Genomic DNA, 9,912 nt, shown 5'->3' with positions numbered 1-9,912 from the left:
GCTCCCATTGTTTTATAGACACTAAAACTTTACACTTATTTTGTCAATATTTAAACAACTAATGAAACTTTAAAAAAATTAATCTACATGTTGGTCATGGACTAATCTTTTCTTTGACCGCATCATTCTACCTAGCTTTTATTTAGTGTTTAATGTCCCTTTAATAAAATAGTGTAATACATTTTAAAATGTAATGCACCCTTTAATTTAATGGGCTACTATAAAGACTTCAAGCTCCAATAGCTCATCTAGATCTTTCATCTTCCTTGGATGTCCCATAAGAAGTTGGCCCAATGGAATCAGCACACGCTAGTTTACGTACAGTAACTGTATGTTGGAGATGGTTAATGTCAAAACCCTACACATGCGAAATCCAGCAGACTCCAGCCGAAGGAGGTTAACGTCCAAACCGTTGTCTTCTGCGATCCTTGTTGCTTTAACCTTACAAATTCTTGAGAGCTAAGGGACAGAAGCGCCTTATTTTCCATAAACATACATGCAATGTCATATCTTAAATACAATTGTGTCATCCATATATGAGGCACGTGCTGCCATCTAATATGAATTGTATGTTGATAAATAGACATAGAAAAATATTCTGTAAATTCTAAAGGTCATAAAAACATTGATGTACGAGTAACTGAATATGCCTCTACTAGGGTAGTTTTATTAAACCCAAATTTTCTCTTTCATGATTCAGATAGAAAGTTGCTTAAAACTGCATACTCTAATTTACTCCTATTATCAAATTGTCTTTGTTTTCTTGGTATCTCTATTTAATAAGCAGGAATGTAAGCTTAGGAGCCAGACCATTTTTGGTTTAGCACATGGGTAGCGCTTTTGTTTGGTGGCTAAATGTAGCCAAGGCCTGGACCAAAAATGGGCCGGCTCCTAAGCTTGCACTCCTGCAAGAGAACAAAGAATTGATAATAGAAGTAAATTAGAAAATTGCTTAAAATTGCACGCTGTATCTGAATCACAAAATAAAAAAATTGGGTTTCATATCCCTTTAAGGTGAACAAATTGGAAATTGAAATATGGCTGATATTTGATGGAAAAAGACAAATATCTGACTACACATTGCACTATTTGTTCTGTGATAAATAACTTTAAATATTCAACTGCATGTCACAATATTCTATTTATCTCATAGTATTTACTAGGCAGGAATGAGCGCTACCTAAACTATACAGGTGGCCCTCGGTTTACGCTGGTTCAATTTGCGCCGTTTCAGAATAACAACCTTTTTTTCCAGTCATGTGCAGTAATTAAAATATAAAAAGTTATGCAACTTAACAGGTCTGAAATTGATCTGTGTACACAGAACAGACATTAGCTATCGAGCAGCCACTTCCTTATTATCTTCCTGTCCAGCTGCTTGAGGTGAGGGTGCCTAACTGCCTATTAATCACTGCAGATTGAAATGCATAGAATAGGTGCAGACCCAATATTATCTAACAATGCAGAGAACTGATTGCAGAAAATTGCAAGTAAAAAACATGTTTTTGTTCATTAAACTTAGTTTGAGGATGATGCAGTCTGTTGTGTAATTATTTAATTAGGTGCTGTTAGCAAATGTTTTTGTTCATTAAACTTAGTTTGATGATGATACAATCTATATTATTAGGTTTATAATGCTGTTTAGCATTTTAAGTCTTCATTTCAAAGCTTTAATAATAATGTATTGTCAGTTTTGAGAGGGGCCTGGAACCTAACTCCCTCACTTCCCATTGACTTCCATTATAAACTAGGTTTCAATTTACAACGGTTTCGATTTACAACCATTCCTCCTGGAACCTAACCCCGGCGTAAACTGAGGACTACATGTAATAAAATGTAAATCATTTTAGTAACAGCCATTAATTGTCCCACATAGAGAAAATGTGTATAGCATCAGAATGACTGTTTTTTTGTTTTAAAAGATGCAACATTTAACCCATTGTAAAATTCCTTTAAAAGTCTATAAAGTAGTAATTTCTGGTAACGTTACAAAGGGAGCCAAACAGTAAAAATAAATTCCTTTGGATTCATCTTTTTGTGTTTTCACGTTTTTCAGCTATAATTTTGTATCATTTACAAAGAGAATTCAACTGAAAATGTAATTCCGCATAAAATGTGTGTGCAGTAAAAAAAGCTTTGTAATGTATAATTATTTCACCTGATTTACCTATAATGGTGTTTTATCCCTCTGCCCCAGACAGGCAGGAATACATTAGGCAGGGTAGTTATTGCTTGATCACTGCAGTTCAGTTTTATCTATCTGTAATTGGTCAAAGCTAACGAGAGATAATATAAATATATATTCAGGAAGATTTGAAAGGGTATGTTCCTGGACTGCAAAACAATGCATATTAAAAGGGACATTGTACACTAAATTTTTCTTTGCATAAATGTGTTGTAGATGATCCATTTATATAGCCCATCTGGGGGCGTTTTTGTTAAAATGTATAATTTTGCTTATTTTTAAATAACATTGTGCTGATTTTCAGACTCCTAACCAAGCCCCAATGCTTTAGATGTATACTGAAGTCTACAGACTTCACATTGCTTCTGTTTGTATAATAGATCTTTTCATATGCAGGGGAAGGTTCTGCTCTCAGCCCCTTTGAACAATGCTAAACCAGGAGCTTCTAAATACGTTTTTAAAAGGTTTTATACTGGATTTTTATATCAGTATCTGTGCATATTATTCTATATAGTAGTGTCTATTACATGCAGTTAAATTATAATTGGTGTATACTGTCCCTTTAAAAGGTTTTTAGGCACATTTTTGTATACAGATGTTACATTTCATTGCTTATTTGATTATATACCAAAGCAATTTTTTTTTAATAAATAATTTATGATAAATGCCCTCATTTATTTATGTTGAATAAATAGAACTAAATTATTTTGCATCAGTGCTAGTTAATTTTGTCTTGTGTCTAAAGAAATAAAAAAAAGACAACAATTTCTTTTTTCTTTTACCAAAAAAAAAACAAAAAAAAGAAAAGAACACATAAAGCCACATAAATTTCTGTTTTATACAATCTACAAACCAGAAGCACTTTGTGCCAAATGTTCCTACTGACCAGAAAGTACTCCACAGTATTAAAAAAAAGGTACTTTATATCCATCAAAGGGGAATAGAAAGCTAGAAGCACAGTCACAGAGAGACAAGCAAGCAGGGCGCAGTCCGTGGTCTCTACTATCAAAGTGTAAAGAACCACTGGGGAGTATGCAAGACATGGAGAGGAAAAACAACAAAATAAAGGTAAAGAGAAAAACATGGAAAAAAAGACATATGGAAGGGGCAAGGGATAGGAATGCACCAGAAATAGAACAAGTCACAGTGCTTATACTGAAGACATCTACCAGGAAGAAAGCTTCACAGTGGGGAAAGCTGGAGAGGGGAGCAGGGAGAGACGGAGTGTGCTTAGATTCTCCTTTATTCCCTGTATTTCCGTGTCCCTCTTCCATATGCGACTTCCTTGTTGCACAGACTTACATCACATCTTCACAAGTAGAACACATTTGTCACAAGTTTTGAGTCCGGCTTTTGCCTGAGGCAGGGAGGGAGCTCCGGTTAACTTAAAACGTCCTTTATAACTAAGGAACAATTTCACGTCTCCCACTATGTACAAAAAAACAACAAGGGTATCGGTAGCAGCACCCTGGATAGGAAAAAACAACCGCTGCATGTTTGTAGGGTGCAGTTTTTTTGTTCGGCAATAAAATGATCGTCGTATCGTTGTTAGTTATCCAAACACGGTTATTTGTCCCCATTGCAATAGACACTTCTGTGAAGAAAAACAGCTGCAAGATGTTTAGGGAATGTGATCAGCAAAGTCACAAGTGTTTGAGTTAGAAATGCTACAAGTGCATCTGAAGGCATCCTCAGAATTTGTAAGAAAATGACCTAGACCTCTAGTCATGGTGTTGTAGGGAAACCATGTGATGCGGATGAGTTGGAGAGGTACTGGAGGGGTTGCATTTTGGGTGAACAAAGGCTAAAATGTGCTGCAATATCATTTCAGCTTCTCCAGGTAGAGCAGCTAATTTTGGGAGCTACAGATGGTTTTAATTATAATAAATGTTGGCACCTCAGCTATAAGGGAAGTGGTTTCTCAGGTTACAGTTTTTAGGGCTGTACCGGAAGAGCAACTGGTGCCCTCTCCCTACACTCAGCAGCTAAGCCCCTTTCTAAAAAGCACAAATAATCCCCATGTGACAAGCAAGGAACAAAGCATGCACACGGACAAGAGAAGCCAAGCTGAACAGCAATGCACATACAAAGCTACAGCAAGACAAGTAGAGGTCACAAACCACAGCGACAAGCGTAGCACTGCTCCTTTGTAACCTCATTCCGAGGATGGGGAGAAGGGCTATGACAGGAAGGGATCTAATAAGAGGTAAACTGTCACCATAAGGAGGTCTAGAGTAAAGATTGTCCTTGCACTAACTGGAGAAAGCAAACTAGTTATAAGGCCGGGCAGCTCTGTAACATTAATGAAACGTGTACATTTTGTATTAAGGACTAAACCTGGGGGAACTAATACATTTTAACAGCACTTCTGATCAAATCTGCTGGCAAACATGGATTTAACCCAGAAGGCCGCAATAAGATACTGGGGTATGTGCCACACCAACCTATGCACTGTTGACATGTTTATCTGACAGTAAACTGGGAGAAGGTAGACTTTAATCACACTGCTGTGGAGGTCGTCAACTATCAACCCCACCTAAATGCTCAGCAACAAAGTGGTTAAGCAGCGCTGTTCCCCAGTGCATGTTGAGGCTATGAAACGGAGTGCACAGCTCTTACAAAGAGCAGAATACAGGCCCTTGGCAGGACTGGCGCGTGCCCTGCACGGAAAAGGCACTGGCTTCTGTCAGATGATGAAATGGCTGTGCGCCAATAAAACCAGCATCCAGATCTGAACAAATCCAGGAGGAGGGGGTGAAAACAAAAAAGTCAAGTAGGAGTAAGATTAAGAGAAAATAGACTTTGGTTTAAAACAATGGATTGATGAAGATGTACAAGATAGGGACGATATCCCTCTTTTCTCTGTCACTCCCCCAGCCACTTTTGGGACCCCACACAGCACTGCTGGGGGGTGGGAACAAACACACACACAAAAAAAATATCCATCATGTAATGCAAACAAGGGTGAGTTGGGATGTAAAAGAAGGGAGAGTGATGGATGTAAGACATAAATCAACAGCTGTGAAAGTGAGAACGTTGCCAGCACGGGCTGGTGTACTTAAGTGGCACCACAGCTAGAGAAATCAATAATGAATTCAAGTCTGCTTGGAATTAGGCAAGAGATTAAATAGGAGACAGGAGGGACGATCACCCCCAGGTCACTGACAGTCCTTTCCATCCTGAATCTGGTAGCCTCTGGCAGGGAAGGTCTGTCCGCAGCTTCTCTTGTTACCTCTCTCCGTGGATGGAAAATTTATTTACTTAGGGAAAGGGCCAACCGGAGGGCGTAGTGTGGAGAGAGGACAGAGAAAGCCGTAATGTTGGGGATGACAGCAGCTTGATTGAGATGGTCTGAGGGTGGACGATGACAATATCAGCTGTTTCATGTGTTAGCTTCGTCATCGGTGTCATCAATCAGAATCTTGGCATCTCGGCCCTTACCCCTAAAGGAAACAAAAAAACAAGATAGCTTAGGTTGGTCTGGTATAAACACACGGCTTACTTCCTGCAAAATAGCTTAGCGTTAAGTTTTGGCACATTTGATATCTTGATGACAAGGTTCACTATAATAATGTTACTAATAGAAATAATGAGAACACATCGTCTGCATAACATGTAAGAGAAATTTGGGATATAATCACATATTCAGAATGAAGACAGTTACTGTGTGTTACAATACAACAGGAGCTGGTCTACAAGTTCCCCCGAATGATTTAAGTAAAGGTGATATATTTTCATTATGAAGTTACTTAATAAAGGAATTGGAAAGTCAATAGTAAATATTGAAGAGACAGAGCAGGCAACTTTCTTCTATTAAGAAATGTATCTCTTTCTCTCAGTATCGTCCGGTAGGCTTAAGAGTGTGCACACTATGGCAGTAGTGTTTGCAACAATGTCTATAACAATGCTTTACATTGTTGCAAACACCACTAGCATAGAAAGAGGTACATTTGATTAAAAAACAAAAGGTTGCTTTAGTCTTTCTCCATAGGACAGTGAAAGGCAGACACATGATAAAGTGAATATCATCTACTTTAAAAAAAAAATTTTGATGGAGAATCTTTACCACCACAGAGAATGCAAAGCAAAAATATTTTCGCAAAGCTGAAATTCCTTACCGATCCACTCAGGGAGTAAATACTGTCCCAAGTGAGATTTTGATTTTCACTTTGGTTTCATTGGAAGAATGCAAGATTTAGGGAACAGGAAATTATCTGCAGATAAAACTGCCATTTCCATATCCTGGCAGTCTGGCACTAGGGGCGGGACAGAATCAGGCCCCACCCACATAGACCCAAACATAGGTAACCCCTAACAAACTTACCCATTGCTAGTTTGAGGTCCAATGGGATGGACAACAGGAGGGGGGTCAATGGGGATCCAATTATACGTGGGCCAAGATATAGAAATTGCAGGTTTATCTGCAGATACCCTTAACTGCTGAGCCATTTCCACTTAGATTCTGCTCACATTTAACTCCTACTTCGGAATATTTTTCAGTGCCTAACCCACACATTATATATATTTTTTCAGCAGACCCAGCAGATTTAAAACTATACCATTATTTTATGCATGTTTCATAACATTTTACATCAAGGTATGTGAAAAAATGTAAATTTTCATAAACAAATGTAATAAACAAGGTCGTTTTTTCCCCTACACAATATAGTTAAAAGAAGGGGCTTAACTCATATAAATAAGAGCCTTTGTTTACAGTTATATAACTTTGATGTGGACATAGGGGCTCCCAAGAGCCTTTTCTCAAATAAATGCATGTTTAGTCACACCTGGCTATTTAAAATAAAGCCCCTGTATAGGTTTTAAGAGGGTCTTCTTTATGAAAATTAAATTATTTTTTTTTAAAAGAAATAAAAACAATGGTGCTTTTTTTTTAAATTAACTTTATAGTAAAAAGAAGGGGTTATGCTAAAAAATATTATGGCCTCTGGATATACAGGTCGAATTAGAATATTGTGAAAGGGTGCAATATTCTAGGCTCAAAGTGTCCCACTCTAATCAGCTAATTAAGCCATAACACCTGCAAATGGTTCCTGAGCCTTTAAATGGTCTCTCAGTCTTCAGTAGGAATCACAATCATGGGAAATACTGCTGACCTGACAGTTGTGCAGAAAACCATCATTGACACCCTCCATAAAGAGGGAAAGCCTCAAAAGGTAATTGCAAAAGGTCTGCACATTTATTCACACCAGGTGATCACTGGAAATTAAAACTTATATAGAGGCTTGATTTTTAATAAGGGGCTTAATGGCTTTATATCAAGGGGACATGGGAATCTCTATGCCTTTTTTGATGGCTTATTATAGGTATAAATATATTAAAATGTTTATGTTTTTATTTTTTAAAAGTGTGCTTAAACTATATACTAAAGACACACTAATTGAAAGAGCCACTAATTGCCTTTCAAACTATGGGTCTTGGGTGTTTTTAGGGCTTAAGGGAGTGGAGATTGATGGGTTTTGATATTTACCCCTCCATCCAGCTCCCTAAAGCTCCATTACTGCAGCCTGCTCTTCCAGGTCTGTAGGGGTGCTGTCACCGGCATTGCCACATTCCCCCAATGGTGTGGAGCCACTTGGCCACCTCATATGTGGGGGGGCAATAAGCCCCCAAAGTGCCCCCCCTGCAGGTGACAACACTTGGTCTGTTATCCACACTAAAGACATACAGCTAGATTACAAGTTTTGAGCGCTATAGGGAAAGTAACTAATGTAACAAAAGTTGCTTTATTTAACCCCCCTATAGTGCAGCCATTACAAGTTTTAAAAAACCCGGCTTGTGGGTGAGATATGGTGCTTTTAAGATCCATACAGCACCAAAATACAAGCGCTGTTTTGATGTGCTCGTGCACGCTTCCCCCATAGACATCAATGGGGAGAACGTGTCAGAAAAAAGTCTAACACCTGCGATCGCGGGAATGAAAAGCTCCGTAATGCAGCCCCATTGAAGTCTATGGGGAAAGAAAACTAACGTGTAAACCTAACACCCTAACATAAACCCCACGTCTAAACACCCCTAATCTGCCCCCTCCACCGACATCGCCGCCACCTACATAATGTTATTAACACCTAATCTGCCGCTACCGATATCGCCGCCACCTAAAAAAAACTATTAACCCCTAATCTGCCGCTCCGATATCGCCGCCACTATATTAGTTATTAACCCCTATTCTGCCGCACCCCAACATCGCCGCCGCTATATTAAAGTTATTAACCCCTATTCTGCCGCACCCCAACATCGCTGCTGCTATATTAAAGTTATTAACCCCTATTCCGCCGCTCCCCGACATCGCTGCAACTAAATAAAGCTATTAACCCCTAAACCTCTGGCCTCCCACATCACTACCACTAAATAAACCTATTAACTCCTAAACCGCCAGCCCCCACATCACAACAACCTAAATTAAACTATTAACCCCTAAGCCTAACCCTAACGTAACCCTAACCACCCCCTAACTTTAACATAATTAAAATATAGCTAAATTAAACTTACAATTATTAATAGAATTCCTATTTAAAACTAAATACATACTTAGCTGTGAAATAAAACCTAAGCTAGATACAATATAACTAATAGTTATATTGTAGCTAGCTTAGGTTTTATTTTTATTTCACAGGTTAAGTTTGTATTTATTTTAACTAGGTAGACTAGTTAGTAAATAGTTATTAACTATTTACCAACTACCTAGCTAAAATAAATACAAATTTAACTGTGAAATAAAACCTATTCTGCCTTACACTAAAACCTAAAATTACAAAAAATAAAAAACCTTCATATAATGAGAGACCTACACATAATCCCTCCAGGACCTTTGATAATCCTTCTCCCTTTAGAATTTATGACGGGTTTTATGAAACATCCAATAGGTTTCAACCCTTAAGACCTAACAGTCTTGACAGTCCTAAATCCAATATGGATCCAACTACATCATATGAGTAAGAGCAGTGTTCCACTCCTTTTTTAGATGTAGGCCCAGATTACCGATTAGAACAATGGTCAATGTCCCCCCGATCGCCACACCAAAAAAGAGTTTACGCAAGCGTGGAAGTAGAGGAAAGTCCACAACCTCCAAAAAAGAAAAACTTCTGAAATATCAAAAAGGGCTTTTCAATCTTTCTGATCATGTGCTTAACACTGATGAGATTAGAGTTTTGGGTAAAGGTTTATCCTTTAGTCCTTCCAATACCCCCAACATGTTTCAACTTTTTGTTGACGTTAATAACTTCACTAGAAAACTATCTTTACAAAAATACTTTGCTGAGAACCACATCAAAAGTACCAAAAATATTCCTATTGTTTTAGACAATATGGATGAGCGTTTAGAAGATGGTTGTTTAATATATGAACCTGATACCCTTTTAGAACAGCTTACAGAAAAATATCTACACACTGACTTCAAACCAAAATCTAATTTTAATCCCCCTATAATGAAAAATTCACACATTAGTAGATTCTAATAAATGGTATTGAAGGATCTAGAAAAGCTCCCTAAAAAACAATATATAAACATAATCTCAGTCCAGGGGAACGACATGCGATAAACTCTTTAACAAATAACAAGAATCTGGTAATCCGCCAGGCGGATAAAGGGGGTGGAATTGTCCTTCAAAATATTAAAGACTATATTTCGGAAGCTGATTGTATCCTTAAAGATGCCAGCTATTATAGGGGATTAGCAAAGGAACCTACCCCATTTTTTTCCAAACAAT

The 9,912-nt window shown here is 37.9% G+C and overlaps 1 protein-coding gene across 1 annotated transcript in view; it reads right to left on the bottom strand.

Annotated features, from left to right (window-relative positions):
- Nucleotides 1-2,950: 2,950 nt before the first annotated feature.
- XPR1 (xenotropic and polytropic retrovirus receptor 1) overlaps nucleotides 2,951-9,912 on the bottom strand; it is a 307,783-nt gene continuing 300,821 nt past the window's right edge. Inside the window, exon 15 of the mRNA XM_053693944.1 lies at nucleotides 2,951-5,628. Within this exon, the coding sequence (XP_053549919.1) occupies nucleotides 5,568-5,628 (61 nt within the window). The 3' untranslated portion in view covers nucleotides 2,951-5,567. The remainder of the gene's footprint in view (nucleotides 5,629-9,912) is intronic.

Source organism: Bombina bombina, chromosome 10 (genome assembly GCF_027579735.1).
Source record: "Bombina bombina isolate aBomBom1 chromosome 10, aBomBom1.pri, whole genome shotgun sequence".
Taxonomy (NCBI): Eukaryota; Metazoa; Chordata; class Amphibia; order Anura; family Bombinatoridae; genus Bombina; species Bombina bombina.
Note: the sequence above shows the minus strand (reverse complement) of the source record. Positions and strands in the feature narration are given on the sequence as shown.